The following is a 24,644-nucleotide window of genomic DNA, read 5'->3' as shown; positions in this document are numbered from 1 at the left end:
GCTGTACTCCACCAATCAGGCCTTTATGGTAGAGTGGCAAGACAGAAGCCTCTCCTCAGTAAAAGGCACATGACAGCCCGCTTGGAGTTTGCCAAAAAACACCTAAGGGAGACTCAGACCATAAGAAACAAGATTCTCTGGTCTGATGAAACCAACATTGAACTCTTTGGCCAGAATGCCAAGCGTCACATCTGGAGTAAACCTGGCACCATCCCTACGGTGAAGCATGGTGGTGGGAGCATCATGCTGTGGGGATGTTTTTCAGCAGCAGGGACTGGGAGACTAGTCAGGATCGAGGGAAAGAATAATGGAGCAAAGTATAGAGATACTTGATAATAACCTGCTCCAGATTGCCCAGGACCTCAGATTGGGGCAAAGGTTCACCTTCCAACAGGACAACAATCCTAAACACACAGCCAAGACAATGCAGGGGTGGCTTTGGGACCAGTATCTGAATATCCTTGAGTGGCCTAGCCAAAGCCCGGACTTGAACCCGATCGAACATCTCTGGAGAGACCTGAAAATAGCTGTGCAGCGACGCTCCCCATCCAACCTGACAGAGCTTGAGAGGATCTGCAGAGAAGAAGGTGTGTCAAGCTTGTAGTGTTATACCCAAGAAGACTCAAGACTGTAAACGCTGCCAAAGGTGCTTCAACAAAGTACTGAGGAAAGGGTCTGAATACTTATATAAATGTGATTCTTCATTTTTTTTGCTTTGTCTTCATGGGGTATTGTGTGTAGATTGATGAGGGGAAAAAACAAACAATTGAATCTATTTTAGAATGAGGCTGTAACAAAATGTGGAAAACGTAAAGGGGTCTGAATACTTTCCGAATGTACTGTATGTGTAACTGATAGATGCACTCACGCACGCACACACGCACACACACACTACATATTACTTTTTTTAAATGTATGTAAATTGTAGTCTTTTTTTGTCTGGCTTTTTCGTAATGTGTCAGACCCCAATAAGACTAGCTGTCGCTATTGGCGTTGTGTAACGGGGATCGTAATTAATAAAAATCGAATCCAAAACATATCAAACACTCACAAACTGAAATCATATGTGTACATTATACAATCAATTAGTGAGAGAGCCTCAAATATCACATGTATTTGTATATACAGTATTTACTGTACACATGGTTGACAGTTGAGCCTCCCACAATGCAGGTGATGGCTGCAGGATTAAGTTGGTGAAGAGCAACTGCAAAACCTTACAGTCGACTACAGTCAAAACGTCATGACCTTTGAACACATGATTTTTGAACAGGTAATACAGTCGACATGTAAATCTGACAATTTTTGCCCCAGAATGCTACCCACTTTGAAAGGTGGTGACCAACGACGGTCAACAACTTCACAAAAGAGAACGCGGCCTTTGGCTAACGAAATGTTGACTTATTTTATTCTAATAAAAGTTTTGCAATGGTTAGGTTGTTATGAATGCACTGATATAAGTGTGTAACCTGTACAAGTGTGTTGTGAAAATGGAAATGTGGTTTTTGCAAATCCCTCTCTGCCTGAGACACCCTCAGAGAGTGGGGTCACGGCCAGGGATTAGCAATTATTGATGGCGACCCTGGCGCAGTTAGGTTTAAGAGTCATGGTCAAGGGCAGTTCGACAGATTTTTCATCTAGTCTGCTTGGGAATTCAAACTAGCAACCTGTTGTTTATTGGGCCAAAGATCTAGCCGCTAGCCTAACTGCCGCCCCATAAGGCTAACAGACGCTATCATGGCACAGATACAAAGAGGAGTCCTCTATCCATCTGTTGTTCTCATGCTTTTCTGCCCTCTCATTGGCTAGAATGGTCCCACCTGATCTCTCCTCCTCCGCCTGCATTCCATCTTTGAGGACATGCATTTCCATTGTGAGAGCGTCACTTGACTATCTTGTCAATATAATAGACAATCAAGAAAAAAGTTGCATTCCCTGCTCTGACGTTGCATGCACGTCATCGTCCTCAACTGACAGATTGCTATAACATTATCTGATACATTATCTGATACATGATTATCTGATACATAAAAAACATATCCAGGCATTGTAAGATCTGGTAGGCGTCAGCGACACATGGTCAACGCACGGGCAAAGAAACGCGCCCAATATGCTGTGTGCAGTAAACAGCCAAACAATAAAAAATCTGCCAAACACCAAAACAAACAAAAACGTCACACAATTCCGGCACAATATTTGCGTGAACTGTTTCGACTGGGAAGCATGCGACAGCCTTAATACTTAATTAAGCTAATGGAGTTTTCCCATTTTGAACCATCTCATGTGTCCGAGAAGGTACAAATTCCGCCTTCCAGAGAGCAAATCAAGAGCACCTATAGGCCTACCACTGGCCAATTAGATAGCTCAGATAATCGTGTCTGCGATTTAAGTTTCACCATCAGCTGGAAGACTGTATCCCTTTTCGTTCAGTCAGCGGAGGGAGGAAGAGCTGAGAGAGAGCCTAAACCATCAATTCAGTAAAATAAAAACGTAAATTATTTCAATGTATGCCTCACAAGTAATACAACAAATTATATATTACCAGTGTAATCATATACCCCACGTTTTGAAATATTATTTAATAATGGTCTGAGAACAACATTGGCAGGGCAATTCAATAATAGCCAATATGCAATGATAATGTATTGAGCCTATAGCCTACTGAACAAACCTAGATCATGTCTACATAACTGTTTTTAATAGGTTAACGTTGCATCGGCTTATGCTTTTTAAAACGTTTTTTTTTTTTAAATCTGAGCTGTAGATCTTGGCCTGCATTTTGACTCACGGCTCAAAAATGGTTAGTGGCCACTGGGCCACATTATTAGGCAAACTGCTTATGCCTACTGTATTTACGTTAATATCTTGGTAACCCATAATGCAATGTCTCATCGATGCACCAATAGGAGTTGAGTACGCCTAGCCCGTTGTTCTCCGCCAATGGCTGAGTCGTTCGTAAGGAAGTTAGAATCCAATCCTGTCAATTGTCTCGCCCTGATCCGAGACTAATTTAGTTATTTTTTCGTAAAGAAATATGTATTTCTTGCCAACAAACATTGCCAAATACCGGTATAAGGTAATCTAGATATATTAAACAGACTTCTTGAACTGGCTAATAAGGGGGTCGGTTCTGAAATGTAATAACCTGCCTTTCTCCTGTCCGACAAGATCCGCTTTCCACCGTATGCGCAGCGGTTAGCGAACTAATGAAGTCTTTACGGGACGGAACAGCAAACTGGACTTTTATCTAGGAATTTGTAGGGCACGCTTGATAACGCCAAATATTCACAGCGGGCGCAGAGCTCCGGCCGAGGTAGGGTATAATTACAATTTTCTAAACCTGCCGGCTAAAATGCTTAAACAGAGCGAGAGGCGTGTAGCACGTGCCCTTCCACATCGTTTTGATCGCATTGTGAACCAGAATCTGTGTTTACAGGAGACATTGAATATGGCGATTCTCCATTTTTCGGTTGCGTGTAACTTTTTATCTACACCTTTTTTAGAACCACATATTGGCCGTGGCAGCAATAATAACGATAGTTGCACAGAGTAACTCCATTCTTTGGTAAGTACAAAATGTAATGTGACATTATTCAACTTGAAAGCTGGTGAATGCCAAGTTGAATGGCTGCTTCCTGGGTTTAAAGGATAATCGCCATATTCAACGTCTCATGTAAACCCAGATTCTGGTTAAACTAATTTCTAGCTATAATATACAAAGTGTAGCCAGTCGTACTATTATAGAGTGTATTCAGTGTTTCAACAATTGTATCGTTTCAGTAGACTAGCAATTATGTGCGTAACCCACATTTAGACACCCTTTTATTCATTATTAAATGTATAAATAAACCGGGTCTATCGGTACCTCTTCACTGAACACGATAGAGGGGGGCGAGGGTACATGAACAGGGTGGGATCATAGAGAATGATAGAGGCCAAAAGGCTGTTTTAGCAAGGGCAGTGCCATTGTGGGCTTCCACCATTTTAATGTAGTCAACTGGGTGGGACTTTAAACTTTATGGGTTGATCCCTCCTGATCACCCTGTTGGAGTCATGTGCAACCGGGTCATCAGGATGGGTCAGCCAATCGTGAAGATAATTGACTACTTAAAAATGGATCTGCCAGTGCACTCAGAGATGGCATAAAAGTAACTATATGGGGATGCTTTCTCCATCATTCTCTATGGGTGGGACCAAAGTTGGGTAAAGCTGAACGTTATGCAAATACTCCATGACATGACATCCGAGCGCTATTGACCAATCAAAGTTATAGCTTCCAGGCCTTACTGAATTTACTGTTGATACCTAGCATGACCTATTATGCTTGCTAACTTGTTAGAACCTACATGAGGGAAATGCTAGCATGGTTATCCACATTTTTGCTGATAGTTAACATGATATGTACCAGCCAAGATCCTTAGAGCACGTTTGGGGCGATGAAACAACATAGTCCCATTTATTTTTTTCCAATGAGCGAAGTGGGACTAGGAAGGCGACCGTTGGGCGACGCAAGCACAGCCCCTCACGGAGTGGTGGTCACGTGGGCCGTACTGGGATACGGATTCAAAAGTCCCTCAATCGGCCATAGGTGCCCATACAAATTAGCCCCAAGGTTGCCTTGTTCATTCTCTTAAATTAAATACCATGACTGTTTTCTTATTACCTGGGAATGTTTGAAATGTCTGATAAAACATACTTTGGTGGTGTCATTATTAAACTAGGGAAAGGGGATACCTAGTCAGTTGTACAACCTGAATGCATTCAACTGAAATGGGTCTTCTGCATTTAACCCAACCCATCTGAATCAGAGAGGTGCAGGGGGCTGCCTTAATCGACATCCACGTCTTTGGCGCCCGGGAACAGTGGGTTTACGGTCTTTCTCAGATGCAGAACGACAGATTTTTACCTTGTCAGCTCAGGGATTCAATCCAGCAAACTACTACATTCCCCTTGAGAAAATATACCTTTTTGTGTGCAAGGTTTGCTATTAGCGTGCTAACACTCATTAAGACCGACAGGTAGAATAGTTAGCCATCGCTAGTATTCACTGGTTGAAGTAACTTTTGAGTGTAATGGAGTTGACTGGTGACTATGACAGGAATATATGTCATTCACAACATTCTAATACAAAAGATATGTGTGTCGTTATTTCTTAGTGCTAGGTATCAACTGCCAATCCAGTAGGGGCTGTAGTGAGCTTCAATTGGTCAAGCGTGCCGCAATGAATGTGGTATATTCGCATAAAGATTGCCCCCCCACCCCATCTTAGGTCCGGTCCTGTTCACGCTCCCTCGCCCCTATGTCCACATGGCAAAGTGACGTTTTCAACTAAATTCACGCAAGTGGGGACGAGTGTGGTACGGAAGCAATATTTTATAATTGAAATCACTGCAGCCAAGCCTAATTCTATATAGTTTGCTTGCTAGAGGGCAGCTACGGGCGCCCCTGTTTCTGCGGTTATGGTTCCAATTTGTAAGTCGCTCTGGATAAGAGCGTCTGCTAAATGACTTAAATGTAATGTAAATGTAATGTTCCAGGAACTGGCACGGCTACTCATTTTTAGCATACAAATTTCAACAACATTCTGGTTATGGTGGTTCCAAACGTTGGAATAGCTACAAAAATCTCAGGTATTGAACCATTCATTCAAAAGATGAAAAATCCCTTTACAAAAACTGTGCTATATATGGGAAAAGAGTAAAGGATACAACACTGTGCATACCAGAGTTACTGGGGGCAAACAAATGACTCATCCAATACAGCATTGCAGTCTGTAACGTTAACTCACAGAGCAGATACAAGTCAAGTGATCCAGTGGAGGCTCCTCAGAGGAGGAAGGGAAGGACTAGGAAGGTTGCGTTTTTATATTGAAAGTGAAGTGTTTTGCTTCAATAGAGTGATCAGGGAAGTACAGCTATAGTTTTCCTTCACAGAAAATACATAAGTGCAACACATTCGGCAGAAAATAGCTTCATTTTCATCAGATGACAGAAGTGCAACGCTATTTGGCTGGCAGCCGCACAAGTAAATTAAATTAAAAAAGCAAGGTCTTTTTTTGCAAAAATGATTCATAGCCATCATTATTTCTAATGTTTAGGCCCATCATAGAAAGAATGTAGCCAGCTACATTTCCTAATGTTTTGCTTAAAGTTAATCTAGCATTTTAGCGGAGAAAAATAGGCTGGCTACACAAGAAAAGTACTGCAGAAAATAAACCACACCGGTCGGAGAACTGTGTGCTGATAGAATGCCCATTAGTGAATTTTTATCTGAGTGGAAAAGTGCAACTGAAGCACAAAATTGGTATGACGCCCAGCCGAATTTACAAAAATAACCATTTTAGATATGCATTTACAAAATGCAGCAAGATATTTCTTGTGGGTTATCTTTTTTTCCTGTGTGAAAACGCATAATTCTGCGTTTTAACACGACCCCTAGTTTAACTTGCTATCTAAGTAAGTGGCTGAATTAATAAGGTGACGGCGAATCATATTGTTAGCTTTCTGCCATGTTTGAGAAGTCAAAGTTGGTTATTTGTACAGCTGCCACTGTTATCTTGATTTCCTTGTGTTTTGTCTCTACATTTTTTTAATTTTATTTAACTAGGCAAGTCCTCTCCTCCCCTCAGTTCTCAGCCCATCGGCTCATCCCCCCTCTTCTCCTAGCAGGCAGGTCTGTTGCCCTAGTGACTCCAGACTCCACACAGACACAACATGTAGACATGCTGCTGAAGAGACAGTACTGCATGTGTCAAAACGTTGCTCATTTGCACAATGTCTCTCGTTCACATTCGCTTGTAAATGTCCAAACTCACCAAAAACGACATTCGGTAGCGCCTACCTAAATGTATAACTTTATGAGCTGGATTGCCTGTCTGCAATTTGTTTATTTTCCTTTGCGCTCGCATATTTAGTTTGCAGCCTCTGGAAATTAGCTATTACTTGTACTAATTTTGTTAGCATTCAGGTAATGGGCTTTTTTGCATTTTTTGGCGCATGTGTACTAAGCCAGTAATACCGTAGATCCCAAGTTGAGAGAAGGACGGTAATGACTATGAAAATCTGGATACTGCCCAACCCCTAAGAACGACCATCCTACTCAGTTTTTTATATATTTTTTTATAGTGAAACATTAAATTGGCCAGAAAAAATATCTAGATCCTCTGAGGCTGTGGAGGGATCCAAGTTGTATATTTAAAAGAACCTGAATCATCAGCGTACAATGACGCCTTTGTTTTTTAGCCCTGGATTTCTTGCCCCTTGATATTGTTGGATCTGATTTTTTAAAAGATTTTTAATAGCTAACATTTCGATTGCCATAACAAATAGATATGCCGATAATGGACAACCTTTGTTTTACTCCTCTTTACAGTTTAATACTTCCTGAGAAGTAGCCATTATTTTCTATTTTACACCTAGGATTACTATACGTAACTTTCACCAAATGTGATTCAGGCATTTATAAATAAATTCCAGTCGTACTATATCAAAAGCCTTTTTCAAAGTCAGCTATGAATACTAGGCCTGGCTTCCCAGATTTTTCGTAGTGTTCTATTGTTTCCAGTACTTGTAATTTTTTTAATCTCCAATGTATTGTCCAAGTGAATCCAGGTGAAAGCTATGATCCCTTGATGTCACGTGTTAAATCCACTTCAATCAGTATAGATGAATGTGAGACAGACCGGTTAAAGAAGGATTTTTAAGCCTTGAGACATGGATTGTGTATGTGTGCCAATCAGACGGTGAATGGGCAAGACAAAAGATTTAAGGGGCTAATCCTTAAGAGATTAAGTGCCTTTGAACAGGGTATGGTAGTAGGTCCCGTGTGGCTCAGTTGGTAGAGCATGGTGTTTGCAACGCCAGGGTTGTGGGTTCGATTCCCACGGGGGACCAGTACGGGGGAATTTTTTTAATTAAATGTATGCATTCACTACTGTAAATCGCTCTGGATTAGAGCGTTTGCTAAATGACTAAAATGTAAAAATGTACCGGTTTGAGTGTGTCAAGAACTGCATCGCTGATAGGTTTTTCACACTCAACAGTTTCCTGTGTGTATCAAGAATGGTCTACCAAAATAATGCAAAAACACAGTGTTGGAGAAGAAAGTAAAAGTGCAATATGTGCCATGTAAAAAAGCTAACATTTAAGTTCCTTGCTCAGAACATATATGAAAGCTGGTGGTTCAATATTCCCAGTTAAGAAGTTTTAGGTTGTAGGACTATTTCTCTCTATACCATTTGTATTTCATAGAGCTTTGGCTATTGGATGTTCTAATAGGCTGGCAATACTACAGTGCCTAATCTCAGGAGTTGATAGTCTTGAAGTCAAACAGTGCTGTGCTTCAAGCATTGACAAGAGCTTCAAGCATTGATAAATTTCAATGAATGCTTACAAGCCTGCTGCTCCATACCACCGCTTAGTCAGACTGCTCAATCAAATCATAGACTTAATTATAATATAATTAAACACAGAAATACGAGCCGTTGGTCATTTAATATGGTCAAATCCGGAAACTATAATTTTTAAAACAAAACGTTTAATCTTTCAGTGAAATACGGAACCGTTCCGTCTTAATTTTGAATGGCAGTGCTGAAAGTCAAATCAAATGTATTTCTATAGCCTTGTTACATCAGCTAAAGCATCAGACAAGCTCAATCGCCTACATACAGTGCATTCAGAAAGTATTCAGACCACTTGACTTTTTCAATATTTTGTTACGTTACAGCCTTATTCTAAAATTGATTAAATAAAAAATGTTACTCAAATCTACACACAATACCCCATAATGACAAAGCAAAAACAGTTTTTTATAAATTGTTCGCAACTATTTTTGTATTTTTTTTACAGGAATATCACATTTAGATAAGTATTCAGTCTTCTTGGGTATGGCACTATAAGCATGGCACACCTATATTTGGGGAGTGTCTCCCATTCTTCTCTGTAGATCCTATCAAGCACTGTCAGGTTGGATGGGGAGCGTTGCTGCACAGCTATTTTCAGGTGTCTCCAGACACAGCGCAAACTGGCACTAACCAGAATAGAAAGAGGAGTGGGAGGCCCCGGTGCACATCTGAGCAAGAGGACAATTAGCCTTTTAAAATTTATAAACTTGGATTAGCTAACACAACGTGCCTTTGGAACACAGGAGTGATGGTTGCTGATAATGGGCCTCTGTACGCCTATGTAGATATTCCATAAAAAATCTGCCGTTTCCAGCTACAATAGTAATTTACAACGTTAACGATATCTACACTGTATTTTGATGGACAAAAAATTGCCTTTTCTTTCAAAACAAGGACATTTCTAAGTGACCCCAAACTTTTGAACGGTAGTGTAGGTAGAGTTAGTGACTATGCATAGATGATAAACCGAGCGTAGCAGCGTTGTAAAAGAAGGGGGGTGCAGTGCAAATAGTCTGCGTAGCCATTTGATTAGGTGTTCAGGAGTCTTATGGTTTGGGGGTAGAATCTGTTAAGTATTTTGGACCAAGACTTGGCATTCCAGTACCGCTTGCTGTGCGGTAGCAGAGAGAACAGTCTATGACTAGGATGGCTAGAGTCTTTGACAATTTTTAGGGTCTTCCTCTGACACCGCCTGGCATATAGGTCCTGGATGGCAGGAAGCTTGGCCCCAGTGACGTACTGGGCCATACTCACAACCCTCTGTAGTGCCTTGAGGCTGAGCAGTTGCCATATCAGGCAGTGATGCATCCAGTCAGAATGCTCTCGATGGTGCAGCTGTAGAACTTTTTGAGAATCTGGGGGCCCATGCCAAATCTTTTCAGTCTCCTGAGGGGAATAGGCTTTGTCGTGCCCTCTTTACGACTGTCTTAGTGTGTTTGGCCCATGATAGTTTGTTGGTGATGTGGACACCACAGAACTTGAAGCTCTCAACCTTTTCCACTACAGCCCGATGAGAATGGGGGCGTGCTCGCCCCCTCCTTTTCCTGTAGTCCACAATCATCTCATTTTGTCTTGATCACGTTGAGGGAGAGGTTGTTGCCCTTGCACCATACGGTCAGGTCTCTGACTTCCACTATAGGCTGTCACATCGTTGTCAGTGATCAGGCCTACCACTGTTGTGTCATCGGCAAACTTAATGATGATGTTGGAGTCGTGCCTGGCTGTGCAGTCATGAGTGAACAGGGAGTACAGGAGTGGACTGAGCACCCACCCCTGAGGGGCCCCTGTGCTGAGGATCAGTGTGGTGGCTGTGTTGTTACCTACCCTTACCAGTTGGGGGCGGCCTGACAGGATCCAGTTGCAGAGGAAGGTGTTTAGTCCCAGGGTCCTTAGCTTAGGGATGAGCTTCGAGGGCACTATGGTGTCTCTGTACTTTTCTCCGTTGATGCCAAGTTTCCTCCAGATGTGACAATTGACATTCAGGCCAAAGAGTTCAGCATTGGTTTCATCAGACCAGAGAATCTTGTTTCTCATGGTCTGAGAGTCCTTTAGGTGCCTTTTGGGAAAACTCCAAGCGTTCTGTCATGAGCCTTTTACTGGGGAGTGGCTTCTGTCTGGCAACTCTACCATAAAGGCCTGATTTGGTGGAGTGCTACAAAGATGGTTGTCCTTCTGGATGGTTCTCCCAGCTCCACAGAGGAGCTCTGTCAGATTGACCAATGGGTTCTTGGTCACCTCCCTGAGGCCCTTCTCCCCCGATTGCTCAGTTTGGCTGGGCGGCCAGCTCTAGGAAGAGTCTTGGTGGTTCCAAACTTCTTCTATTTAAGAATGATGGAGGCCACTGTGTTCTTGGGAACCTTCAATGCTGCAGATATTTTTTGGTACCCTTCCCCAGATCTGTGCCTGAACACAATTCTGTCTCGGCGCTCAACGGCTAATTCCTTCAAATTCATGGCTTGGTTTTTGCTCTGACATGCACTGTCAAATGTGGGACCTTATATAGACACGTGTGTGTGCCTTTCCAAATCATGTCCAATCAATTTAATTTACCACAGGTGGACTCCAATCAAGTTGTAGAAACATCTCAAGGATGATCAATGGAAACGGGGTGCACCTGAGCTCAATTTTGAGTCCCATAGCAAAGGTTCTGAACCCTTACGAAAATAAGGTATTTTGGTTTTTTAATTTGATTACATTTGCAAAAATGTCCAAATTGTCATTATGGAGTATTGTGTGTAGATTGAGGGGGGAGGAAACTATTTTAGAATAAGGCTGTAACATAAAATGTTGAAAAAGTCAAGTGGTATGAATACTTTCCAAGTGCACTATATAGTTGATTTTATTCATACAAAAGGTGTGACTATATATGGAAAAATACATGTTTAAAAATTTGGACCAATTGATTGGTTGAAAGAACCGACGACTCTCGGTCGACCAAGATTCGGGGACAGCCCTAGCTTGTTATAAGTCTATACGTGACGGCGCGCTTCGTAGGGCTATTTATGTTTGGTCTCTGTTTTGGTCATGCTTGTATATTCAATCCGTCAAACCACAAAACATAGCTTGTGCGGGCAGCGAATCAGTTTACTTGTTGCAGCAATCAAGGATTATGTGTTGGGTAAGGTAACGATGGCTATATGAAGAGAATGTACCACACTGCTTTGGGCAATAATACCGAATTAATTTGGTATTGGCCACTAGGTTCCCTGCAAGAATAAGATTTAAATCTGATCTTATTTTAGACATTTTAAAATGTAGATGTATGACGTTTTGGATTACATGAAGTTGACTATCCAGCTATCATAATGTCTTAGACCAAGATATCTATCAACCATGCCGTATTGGCCATACAATTGTCTGAACTGGAATTTGACCCAGGTACCACTCTTGTCCCCTTTCTTCTCCCTGTACTGGTCTCTCAGCCCATGTGATGATGTTGTCATCTGTTCCGGCTGTTCCAAGAGGTGGTCAGCAGATACCCGGCACCATGTCGGTGGGTCTGGTGGATCCATGCCCCCCTCTTTCCCAGTTGTACCATGAACAACTGGCCACAGGGTGCAGAGAGACTAGCAAGGACCAGAAGACTGCTGCGGCGGGTGTAGGACCTCTGATGACCATGTCTCTCAGACCAGCAGAGAGCAAAGCTAGAGATGGTAATCTTGGGATGGACTCTGGTGGGAGAGAGCAACAGATCCCGGTGGAGCACAGGCAGAGCACTTTGGGCTCAGTCTCCAGTCTGAGCGGTCATGTCTATGGGACTGCTGGCTCTGCCGACTTCAGAAGAACAGAGAGACAAGTGTCAGACCAGGTGTGGAATGTGTGTCTTGTTTTTAGTGTATGATTATGTTTCTGCATGTGTGTGTCTTGTGTAAACTTGTGTGTTGACATTTTCAGGTCCAAGGCTTTCAAAGACCCGGCAACAAAGGCAATGTCTTGGTTAATCCAAAACAACTAGGTAATGTACCATTGTTGATATCAGTCTGTTATATAGAAACAGCAGTGATGACACTACATAGTACAGACAGATGAGTCAAGGAGGCGAATCAGTGAATCTAAGAATTTCATTTGAGCACTGCCAAGGTTTTAGAGATGCCGTTCCCATTTGGTCATTAGCCACCATGCGAAATCTCAAACAGTGCAACCAAATCCTTCAGCTACCCAAACCAAACAGCCTACCTCCCCAGTCCCCATGCAGCCTCTCACCTATCTGTGACTGTGTGTTCTGTACACAGGGCCTACCTCCAGAGCCTCAGCCGGGGCCTCGCCTCCGCTTCAAGCCAGCCCCCCTGGCCCTGCTCCTCCGGCCGGCCCCACAGGTGAGCAGCTGGGCATCCTGGAGCGCTGCCTGGCACCCCACCAGGCAGAGATGAAGCGGCTGCTGACGGGTGCCCTGGGCACCCTGTGCCAGCGGCTACAGGTGGTGGAGAGGAGGATGGAGGAGCTCTACGAGCAGGGAACTAAACATGGCAACAGCCTGGCCCTGCTCAACACCCAGGTGGGCCAGCTGGCGAGAAGGATGACCGCCACCACCAAACAGGACTTGTCACCTCTCCATGGTCTGGGTGAGTTGAGGCTGATGCGCTAAAGATTAGAAGGCACCACACTAAAAAGTGGGTGCATGCTCCCCTGTTACATTTTATAAAGTAATGTTTAATTGTTTTTAAGATGAGTGTGGATCATATCGATCGTTCGTTAAGTCATACTGACACACATAGGATATGAAAGGCTAGGTTGTTGTCTGTGTGCTAGATGCTGCTGTGTTTAAGTACTTGATTGAATATTTTGTTGGTGAGTAATGTTTTGGTTTCTTGTGTTGGTACAGGAAAGGAACCAAGAGCGCTGAAAGAAGAAAAGTTGGACTTCACCAAACTATTACCACATGGTCCAAACCCTTCATGCAATATGGGCTGCTCTGGAACAGACAAGGGGAGCCTCACTGGATGTCAATGGAGGATGGCGACTACATTTTCACCTAGCCACAGTCCGGCCCGGCACTGTGACCACGATGAGGGATTAGGTGGGGAAATTAAAAAGACAGAGTCAGGACACTTCTTATCCTCTGTCGGAAAAGAGGCGGTCACAGAGGGGTGCATACAGGGAAACTACTCCCCCATGTCGGACTTTGAGGATCTGGACATGGAGCTGGCTGGCGAAAAGGGGCAGGACGCTCCCACCTGGTTGGTCAATTCTGCCCTGGTGGACACAGAGTCTAATGACAGCCAGGAAGTGACCCTTCTATCCCCTTGGAAGGCACAATCTGGGGACACTCAAGGGAACAGGAGAGGGAGTATGGAGACACATCCACGCCCTCCTCATATACATGTCCCCACTCAATCACAAGGCCAATCCAAAAGCACTGAGGTCCCAACGTGTCCAATTCCAGGTAAGGGTCGGACTATGGCTGCATTTTCTGAGGTGGTCCAGTTGAGCCCTATAGGAGCTTGCTCTCTGTTGGCACATTCCGTTAAAGTCGTAGGCTCATCTAGGTCCGAGCACACAGGCAGAATAGCTCCTCCTGCTCCAACTGATTTCCAGCGAAGGATCACCAGCCCACCTTGCACTGACCACACGGCCTACACTCAGTCCTCCAAAGAGGCAGAGAAAGACCGGAAGCCTGAGAGGAAGACGCGGAACAAGAGGGAAGCAAAGGCACACCCGGTTGGTGAGTTTGACTCCACTGCCGCCATGTCCATCAAGGGTAGCTTCTCCGCCCAGGTACAGGATCAACCGCAGGCTGGTGTGGGCAGGGAGACAGCCGATGAGAAGCAGTGGAGTCCACAACATGAGAGGTTTGTGGAGAGTATAAGGGTGTCATACGGCGGACAAGAAAATCACTCTCTTAGATTAACCGTACCTACTAATCAGCAACACTCTCCATTGTGCCATGCCCAATTTAAATCTCCAGACCGACTATCATCATCACCATCAGGTTCAGTCTTTGTACCGTATTCCTGGTTTCCACCCATGACTGGCTACATGGACCCTCAGAAGGGCAAACAAGCCCTCCTGCCCTTCCACTCTACCAGCCCCTCTCTAGACACCTCCGTGGCCTCCAAGTTCCCCTCTCCCCGAAATGGCTCTTGTAAATCTCTCATCGTTGGTGTTCAATCCACCCACCATAAGTGCCAGACCCTCCTGCTCCAGCTGTCGGACACAGCCAACCACCTCATAGCTGCCAGCCCCTCTCCGGAGCTCCCCTCACCCCCGGATGGTGGTCAAAGCAGACGGGGGAACCTCCCGCACTTCTTCAACTCCAAGCTCAAGCGCCACTGGGATAAGGACCGGCCCTCCTGTAAAAAGCGGCAGCTAAAAGGTATTAGCAGCACTGGTGGCGCTCTAGCCATGACTCTCCTGGAGCTGCAGGAGGAGACGTCGCAGCACCACTGGCAGCCACTGGTGATTCTAGGCAGCCCAGTCTTGCTTCTTTCCCCCCTGCAGCTGGCGTCCCTAGCCCAGACCTTCTCCCGCTGCTGCAGCAAACTCCTGAACAGAGACACCTCTACCCTGCAGCGTGGTCTCTCCCGCCTACTCCGCACCACTGGCCAGTTCCCCATGTCCCTCTTCAGCCAGATGGGCTTTTCTAAGATCTCCAAGGGGGGTCTGAGCACTGTGCTGGCCGCCTCCTCCCCAACCTCCTTCCGCCACTGGTTCAGACACAAGCGCCCCGCTCCCCTCATGAGACTGTCGGCCACAGAGGTGAAGACTGTGGTGTGTCAGATCATGGAGTCGCGGAAGAAGTACATGCATCTTCCCCTGCTGCCCCTCAAGGACTACACTGGCCCTCTTGGCCTGGGCAATGACCACAGGTCAGTCTATAACGTGATCTTGACTTGTGAAAATGACTTGATGCTCTGAGATAATGAGGGATTTAGAGGTAGCGTTTGAAGAAACTCATCTGATTTCTTGTTTGTATTTGTAGTTATGCTCGGCCTTGTTTTCAGGATACTTCCTCTAGCAGGAATTATATACTGGGTGGTTCGAGCCCTGAATGCTAATTGGCTGATAGCCGTGGTATATCAGACTGTATACCACGGGTATGACAAAACATTTATTTTTACTGCTCTAATAACGTTGGTAACCAGTTTTATAATCGCATTAAGGCACCTTAGCCGTCAGTGGAGGCTGGTGACTTGAATAATTGAAGAGGATGGGAGACCCACGGTATAAGCGCCGAATGCAAGGATACGCCAAAATGTGTAAAAATCGGCAGACTAATTATTTTAACCTAAAGCATTTAATAAAGCCGTTTATAGTACAATATTATGGGAAATGAGAGCAGTGATTGAAGGAGGCATGAGTTGAGGTGTTGAGAGGCGTGACCAGTGCAGGACAGGATTTGACTGAGAAGACAAACAATAACACAAGACACTACACTGTTAGACAAAAGAGCTAAGAATGAGTCTCAGCAAGTTAACATCATTGATGTGTAATGCGTTTTGTCTATGTGATTGACTCTACATACATGAGAGAAAATTGATAGGGGTACTCACTATTTGGAGGGGAAACATTCAATGTGCCAGTGGATGAGCGGGCACATGAGACGTGGCTTCAGTTAATGTCAGGAAAAGTTGACAATGGTAGTGGAGTGGTCATCAACTCTTAAATCAGGGAACAGGTGGGGACTTAGCTGTAAATACAAATAGCAGATACATTATTTTACAGCTGCGCCATTGTAGGTTTGGACAACGATTTGCTCTATGAAGTTAAACTCAGACGTCTCAAAATTCATAAAGTCAAACACAGATTACGCATCTCGCCCACTTGACAAATCAAAGTATCCCAAGAAACATTCCTGAATAAAGCCCTGATCATCCACATACCTGACAACTGCAAGCAGACTGGTGGCACCATAGGTCCCACTGCGGTGGGGCAATTTTTACCCCCTGGGACCTGGAGTTTTTCCTTAGGTTAACATATAAGTAGGAAAACTCTGGACCCTAATAAGGTATGACAGTGATTAATCAGTTGTAAAAAGGTTTTATATGGGCTATAATGGGACCAGTTTTTCTTAATCCGGTCACATGGTTTTAAAAAACTCCTGAAAAAAATGTATGGCCCTGGGGAGGATGAAAACCCTGTCAAACTGCAGCTACCTTATATTTGTTCATATACATTATATTTAGACTAGATTAGGATGGGGATTTGCTCTACCCAGACACATAGACAACAACTGATAGACAATAGAACTCACAGGGCTGAGCATTATATGTGTTTGCATCATGCAGGCCTATGCAACTGTAGGCCTTATAAAAAACAGACTTAACATCTGTCATCACTATGTTGATTGATTCATTCCAGTTAATCATTTTGGATTAAAAAAACGTATAGGCAGCCTAGCCAGCCCAATTTTGAATATAAACTACATTTGATCACATTCACATTTTCTCCCGACACACAAATGGACTATAAATACATAACGTTACCAATTAGTTTACCCTGACCAGATGGACACCATGGTGCTAGCCCAGACAGTGATGTTGAAGTTACTGTAGACCCTCGGGGGCTCCCGAGTGGCGCAGCGGTCTAAGGCACTGCATCTCAATGCAAGAGGCGACACTACAGTCCCTGGTTTGAATCCAGGCTGTATCACATCCGGCCGGGATTGGGAGTCCCATAGGGCGGCACACAATTGGCCCAGCGTCGTCCAGGTTTGGCCAGGGTAGGCCGTCATTGTAAATAACAATTTGTTCTTAACTGACTTGCCTTGTTAAACAAAGGTTACATTTAAAAACAAAAAATTATAATTGCTAAACAGTGTATTTTAATCAATTATTTGGTGACATATGAATATATTAGTATAGTATTTTTTTTATGTCTTTTTCTAAATTACATTTCACTGAGGAGGATGGTCCTCTCCTTCCTCCTCTGAGGAGCCTCCACTGTTAACCGTGGTATATTGACCATATACCACACCCCCTCGGGCCTTATTGCTTAATTCTACCGCAGCAAGGTGATCAGCACATGCATCAAGCCACTCAGTATGATGAATGCCTGTTTTGTCTAGACGTGGGACAGTATCGAATCTCCATAAAATGCAGATCCACCACACAATGTAATAACGGATTGGATTAAATATCAATGTGGCCAGATTACACGGAGTGTACAAAACATTAGGAATTGCCTGCTCTTTCCATGACATCGACTGACCAGGTGAATGCTATGATCCTTTATTGATGTCACCTGTTAAATCCACTTCAATCAGTGTAGACGAGGGGTTTTTTAAACCTTGAGACAATTGTGACATGGATTGTGTATGTGTGCCATTCAGAGGGTGAATGGGCAAGACGAAAGATTTGTCTTTGAACGGGGTATGGTAGTAGATGCCAGGCGCACCGGTTTGTGTCAAGAACTGCAACGCTGCTGGGTTTTTCATGCTCAACAGTTTCCCGCGTGTATCAAGAATGGTCCACCACCCAAAGGACATCCAGCCAACTTGACACAACTGCATTGGAGTCAACATGGGCCAGCATCTCTATGGAACGCTTTCGACACCTTGTAGAGTCCATGCCCCGATGAATTGAGGCTGTTGAAAAGGGGGAGGTTCAAGTCAACATTAAGGTGTTTTTAATGTTTTGTACACTCTGTACATTGCATCCTTTACTGCTTTTGTCAGTGGCATCTCAAATATAAACACAATGTTGTAATCATAGCAGCGGGAAGATTTTGGGGGGTGGGGGTGCGGTGACTCTTTCGCCGACGGGGGGGGGTAGAATGTTTTTTCCTTCATCCACACTACAGGCTATATCATTGTTTAATTTTTGGATTGATTTTGTAATGAAGATTTTTAGTTAATTCCGATTTTTGAACAGGTGCTTCAGCACACCTACTTCCCGTGGCTATGATTTGTAACGGTGCACAACCTATGAATTTGATCAAAAATACTTTTTCTAACAGTTGAACTGTTTTTCTCCTTCCTGTCCTGCCCCAGCAGCACATCTCTCACCTCTCCACCCACACAGCGATGTAGGGTCAGACTCACCCCAGAGCGGGCCCTTTCCAAACCCAGAACCAGCCATGGGCACAGCCCCAAGACCATGCGTCTGGATAACCAGCCTGAGCCTGTACCCAGTCTTGCCATCGCTACTGCCAACGTCAAATACCCAGGTCTGCATGGGCATGGCTGCAGCCCATCCAGAGAGGTGAGCCTGCCATATACAGTAACTGTACACGTCCTACACTATACTCTTAGCCTGGGCTTTGTTTGGTTGTACTATACAAAGCCTTCTACTCAATATAGGTGTGGCTCTGATGCTATGTACTATCCTAACAATTTATTGGGACCATGCTCAACAAACATTCCAGCAGATTTTAGAGAAATCTCAGTTGCAGTCTCTGCAGTCTAGCCCTGGTCCTAAGGGGGCTGATGAATGCCGTGGGACAGTGGGAACACCATTTTGGTGTTGACTAATGAGGATGCTCATTTTTCTCCATGGAGAGGGATGCATATCTTTTATTCCCTTTGAGCATCATTATTTTTCAAAGAAGCACCTCTTCCCTTGTTTTCGTACAAACGCTTGCAATCCAGCTAGTTGTACCTCTCCCATGTGACTTCCTTGCCATATTAAAATACGAATATTTTCCGGTTCTGTGACCTTGTTCACTTTTTTCTTTCTGTGGCCCTGCAGGGAGGTCTGTATGAGGCGAATGTGGGGGCCCAGCCAGGCCAGCACTCCAAGAGGGTTTCCCAGATCCGCATTCGGAAGACTGTTCCCAAACCAGACAACAACCTCACGCCCATGGGCCTGCCCAAACCAAAGAGGTGAGGGGAAAAACCAGTAACTAACAAAACAATGGGATTATTGATTTTATAGGGGCTCGTGTGATCACACAGATTGCCAATGGTAAATACTTAAGTCAAGCTGGAAAGACACGTCTGAACAGGGCCGTTATGTCGAACTAGTAGTTTGATCAACTATCCTCCTGTGTCTCAACTGTGTTTCACATGTTTTTATTGGTGTGTACATTGCATCAGACTGAAGAAGAAGGAGTTCAGCTTGGAGGAGATTTACACCAACAAGAATTATAGATCACCCACTCCCAACAGGTCAGTCGTAATTTTTATTATTCAAACTGTACCTTAAGTTGAACATGACAACGCACAGTTTATTGAAACACTTTGTTGTCAGTCAGTAGGCTGTTTTTAAATGGGCATATCTACTGTAGTCTATACCTCTCATCGCTGCCCAGAGATCTCCTCTTGCAGCCACCTTGGCTCATGATATTAGACCTGATGCTTGGCTTACTTTATACATACTTTATATGTACACGGTGGCCACATACACTGAGTGTACAAAACATTAGGAACACCTGTTTCAATTAGTCACGGGCTTGGTGATTAGTTGACAAATTGAATCAGGTGTGCCATTTTAGGGCCACAACACGTACACTGAGTGTACAAAACATTAGGCGCAGCTTCTTAAAATTGAGTTTCACCCCCTTTTTCCCTCAGGACAGCCTCAATTTTTCAGGGCATGGACTCTACAAGGTGTCAAGCTTTCCTCATGGATGCTGGCCCCATGTTGACTCCAATTCTTCCCACAGTTGTGTCAAGTTGGCTAGATGTCCTTTTGGTGGTGGACCATTCTTGATACACATGGGAAACTGTTGAGCATGAAAAACCCAGCAGCGTTACAGTTCTTGACACACTCAAACTTGCACCTGGCACCTACTACCATACCCTGTTCAAAGGCACTTAAATATTTTGTCTTGCACATACACCATTTTTGTCTCAAGGCTTAAAAAAACTAACATTTAACCTGTCTCCTCTTCATCTGCACTGATTTGAAGTGGATTTAACAAGTGAGATCAATAAGGGATCATAGCTTTTACCTGGTCAGTCTGTCATGGAAATAGCAGGTGTTCCTAATGTTTTGTATTGCCCATATGTGTCCTCTGCCAGTGCACTCACCCCTCTCTAAGGCACTGAAGAATCTCTTTGTCTTTCTCTCATTATGCTCAAAATGCAAATTTTACCCTTGATATTCTTTTATTATATGGTTCATATTTTCTTTAGTATATGGTTTAATCATATTGTTTTCCCATACCAGGAGCCTAGAGACCATCTTTGAGGAGCCTAAGGAGAAGAATGGATTGCTGGTCTGCATCGGCCACCAGAAGAGGAAGCGCGTGCTGGACTTCCCAGACTTCACACTGCCGCGCAAACGAAAAGCCAGAGCCAACCTGCTGCCCCTGCGTGTGAAGGGCCCCAGGGGCCGGGGCCGGAGGGGGAGGCCCGATGATTCCGACCTGGACATTATGCTCATCGAGAGGCTGAGCGAGCTGGAGGACTTCTTCACCTGCCAAGGCCTGGAGGACTGAGCAGTCCCTCAATACCCCCTCCTTCACATCCAAATGCACAGGCTGTGTCCCAAATGGCACCCTGTTCAGCATATAGTGCTCTACTTTTGACCGAAGCCCACCGGGACAAACATAGTATCATTTGTGACATGCTACACATGCATCACACACAGTTCCTCATTCTCAGTTTTTTAAAGTTTTGTTTGGCTGGGTATTTCAAGTGCACCTTTCACATTATTGCTTTATAACTGCTAGCATTTGAAGAGCTAGAAAAGAGCAAAGGCAAGCCGCGCCACTGGCCAGCCCAGGCGCATTTGTTATTGTTTTGATGGAAAGAGCATTCGGCATCGTTAAAATTAAATATATTTGAACATACTGTGCTGTTCTACTTCGCATGCATTGATGTCCGGGGGGGGGGGGGCAGGCAGGCAGTGTTCGTTGTTTGAAGTAAAGTCTTGTTGTAATATCGCAAACGGACATTGCAGCTTCACCGCTATGGATTCCAGCTTTAATGCATGCCTTAGTGGAAGTTTAACCTCAATCCAGCAAAGATATGATTTTGTTGATAGACGATGAATAGTGGTTGAACAATAACTGTCTTCTTAGGAACTAATAATTGAAACGGAGAATGTGGAACACTGATACCTAAATGTGTGCGTTCGTTCACACACATGCACACACAAACTTTTGCATATGAACACTGTAGACTACACAAGCACATGGATGACAAGTTCACCAACCCATACCTGAGCACTTTCCTTCTTACCTTATTCAGACCATGTGACCTGTACTGGGAAAAACTCTGGGTTATAGATAAGACCCAGAATCTTTGTTGGTTAGGAAAAACTCTTGTCCTTAACCATTTTCCGTTGGATGGGGGTGTTTGAGGAGTTCAAGTTATGTGCACTGAGTGGTCCGTGCTTCTAGTACAGTGAGAGTGTGGGCTGTGTGCCTGTAGTTATTTCCCTAATTCCTATTGCTGCTATACCCTCTACCTAGTACATTGCTAAATTATATTATAGATGTTATCTTAAAGTTCAGAACATACATTTGATTTTTTAAACCACGTGATCCATAGTCATATTCGGTGCATTGGGAAAGTATTCAGACCCCTTCCCTTTTTCAATATTTTGTTACGTTACAGCCTTATTTTAAAATGTATTAAATGTTTTTCATCACACATCTACACACAATACCCCATAATGACACAGAAAAAAACTTTTTTAGACATTTTTGGCAAAGTTATAAAATAAACTGCCTTAGATTGGAAGACTTAACCTGGTTGCCAGATCTGTTTATACTTCTAGCGTTGTCATACCAAACAGTCTGGCCTTAGTGCAATCTCATTTTCACATTGCATAATGACTGTCAAGATAAGGATATTGCTAAAGCATAAACGTATCTGGGAACCAGGCTGTAACTATTTTTTTGTAGTGTTTGCTTACCACTTTTTGCATTTTGTTATGTCAGCATTTGTTATGAAACACTAATTTCAGGTGAATCATTTGAGTTTTTGAACTGTGGTCAGTCATCATTACATATCAGGGGTCTTGGTGCGGATTGAAGTGGAAACGTTCAGCTCCGCAGCCACACACATTGACATAATCCTCTCTTGAATTGTTCAGCACAAAATGAAAGTGTCATTATCTGACAGTGATCTAATGGGGTTTGTATTTAACGGCCAAATAATACTGTTCATACTTGTGTTTTTTTGATTTTTTTTATTCATTTTCTTTTGTATGGTTACTTTCTAAGAGAGCCCTCATGTGGATTGCAATCATTATTTGTATACTTTTCTGCTGCCCTGGACCTATTTGCCAGTAGCTTTTCTTGTGTGGCAGAAGTCTTCACTTATTGACGACCCCCCCCCCCCAAAGAGCCAGAGGCAGACCCTGTGAAGTGTTCTATTGCACCTTCTCTCCTGTCCTCTGACCTCTGCTCTTTAGGCCAGAGACTGAATTGTAGAAACAAGTTATTTTAATTTAGCTGTAGCAGAGGATTATTTGTGTTTACACTGGTGTGCAGTGTAAGAAGTGACACACTTTGGGATCCCATATGTCTGTGAAAAGATGAATTTTATATTGTGTTTTTCATTAAATCCCTCCTATTCCTTATTTCATCCTCTGTTAAAAGGGATGGGTGCTTACTGTGGAAATGTATCTCAGACTGAAGGTTAGTATTGTCAATTATTGTAATATATTTTTATGAATAAAATGGTATTGAAATGTGTCGTTTCTTAGTTGGTTTAATGTGCTTAGAACCGATTTGTTTGGCTGAAACCATTGCTCTGTTTGAGAAATCTAGAAGTGAGACCATTTCATCATGTATTGTAAGCAGTCTATGGACAAGGTATGACAGCAATCCATGCTTTACCTTGCTGCTGTTGTGGGACAAATCCAAGGAAAATCAGTGGTCATATTAATCATATTAGCATTTTCACACGTCATGTCCAAAACATTCTAAAATATGTTAAATTGATTGTGTAACTCAATGAAGTTACAAATCATAGATATGGTCGTGAAGTGTGAAAATGCTAATATCCAGTGCCTTCAGAAAGTATTCAGACCCCTTGACCTTGTCAGGTTCTAAAATGTATTAAATAGTTTTTTTTCCCTCATCAATTTACACACCATACCCCATAATGACAAAGTAAAAACTTTTTTTTTTTTATGTTTGCTAATTTATAATAAAAAATTTAAAAAACACATTTACATAAGTATTCAGGCCCATTACCCAGTACTTTGTTGAAGCACCTTTGACAGCAATTATGGCCTCAGGTCTTCTTGGGTATGACGCTACAAGCTTGGCACCTGTATTTGGGGAGTTTCTCTGTAGATCCTCTCAAGCTCTGTCAGGTTGGATGGGGAATGTTGCTGCACAGCTATTTTCATCTCTCCAGAGATGTTCGATCGGGTTCAAGTCCAGGCTCTGGCTGAGTGGCTGAGCCACTCAAAGACATTCAGAGACTTGTCCCAAAGCCACTCCTGCGTTGTCTTTGCTGTGTGCTTAGGGTCGTTGACCTGTTGGAAGGTGAACCTTCGCCCCAGTCTGAGGTCCTGAGAACTCTGGAGCAGGTTTTTATCAAGGATCTCTCTGTACTTTTCTCCGTTCATCTTTGCCTCGATTCTGACTAGTCTCCCAGTCCCTGCCGCTGAAAAACACCCCCACAGCATGATGCTGCCACCACCATGCTTCACTGCAAGAATGGTGCCAGGTTTACTCCAGACGTGATGCTTGGCATTGAGTTGAACCTTGGTTTCATCAGACCAGAGAATCTAGCCTTTTGACAAACTCCCTGACCAAGACCCTTCTCCCCGATTGCACAGTTTGGCCGGGTGGCCAGCTCTAGGAAGAGGCTTGGTGGTCCCCGGATCTGTGCCTCGACACAATCTTGTCTCGGAGCTCTACGGACAATTCCTTTGACCTTGTTGGGGTTTGTTCCTTGTTCCTTGTCAATCATTGGCTCATTGGTGAAATTAGCATTATGACAATATCTTTAATTAAATCATTCAAAAACATTTATTAATGCAATTGCAGACAGAAGTTGACAACAGGAACATAACGCATGTTTCCGAGTAAGTTCTGCAAAATAGAAAAAGGTCCCAAGTTGCTTTTAAGCCCGAAGTCCAGCCTTAGTGATGTCACTGCCTACGTCATTACCTTTTACTCATGAGACCAAAACCATGCTTACACAGCTATATAAACAAGGCTTTTAGTGTTATCTAAAAGCTTAGCAGTAAATGTCCAAGTTGATTTATAGTGGAACGTCTGAATAGTCTCCTATCTCTGACACTCCCCTGCAGAGTTCTGTCTTCACAGTCACACATTTCTCAGACAGTTTCTTCATAAGAGGCAGAGAGCCTAGAAAAGTACTGTGGAACAATATTAAACCTCATAATGTATATATTGTTAATCTGTAGTCTAGGGCCCTATAAATGTAAGGAGG

General features: G+C 43.6%; 1 protein-coding gene across 6 annotated transcripts; it reads left to right on the top strand.

Moving 5' to 3' along the window:
- The first annotated feature begins 2,970 nt into the window (after positions 1-2,970).
- Positions 2,971-22,927, top strand: LOC115203959 (uncharacterized). 6 transcript variants are annotated; one of them, XM_029769077.1, is made up of 10 exons: positions 3,298-3,313; positions 3,504-3,565; positions 11,824-12,209; positions 12,296-12,356; positions 12,634-12,963; positions 13,224-15,207; positions 18,330-18,540; positions 19,027-19,160; positions 19,374-19,445; positions 20,449-22,927. In XM_029769077.1, the coding sequence occupies exons 3-10, from the start codon at positions 11,832-11,834 to the stop codon at positions 20,717-20,719; spliced, it is 3,441 nt and encodes a 1,146-aa protein (XP_029624937.1). In that variant the 5' UTR covers positions 3,298-3,313; positions 3,504-3,565; positions 11,824-11,831; the 3' UTR covers positions 20,720-22,927. The 6 variants fall into 6 exon arrangements, with proteins under 6 accessions (XP_029624935.1, XP_029624939.1, XP_029624934.1 ...); XM_029769075.1 differs by lacking the exons at positions 3,298-3,313; positions 3,504-3,565 and adding an exon at positions 2,971-3,076; XM_029769079.1 differs by lacking the exon at positions 3,504-3,565 and having other exon boundaries at positions 2,971-3,313; positions 18,333-18,540.
- Positions 22,928-24,644: the final 1,717 nt, after the last annotated feature.

The sequence above is a fragment of the Salmo trutta genome, chromosome 12, assembly GCF_901001165.1.
Source record: "Salmo trutta chromosome 12, fSalTru1.1, whole genome shotgun sequence".
NCBI lineage: Eukaryota > Metazoa > Chordata > Actinopteri > Salmoniformes > Salmonidae > Salmo > Salmo trutta.
This window is presented reverse-complemented; position numbering and strand designations above follow the sequence as displayed.

Coding starts and splice junctions, on each gene's coding strand:
- LOC115203959 (XM_029769075.1), top strand. CDS start 11,832: ATGATGTTGTCATCTGTTCCGGCTGTTCCAAGAGGTGGTCAGCAGATA. Junction 12,210..12,295: donor AGAGACAAGTGTCAGACCAG/GTGTGGAATGTG, acceptor TGACATTTTCAG/GTCCAAGGCTTTCAAAGACC. Junction 18,541..19,026: donor GCTGCAGCCCATCCAGAGAG/GTGAGCCTGCCA, acceptor GTGGCCCTGCAG/GGAGGTCTGTATGAGGCGAA.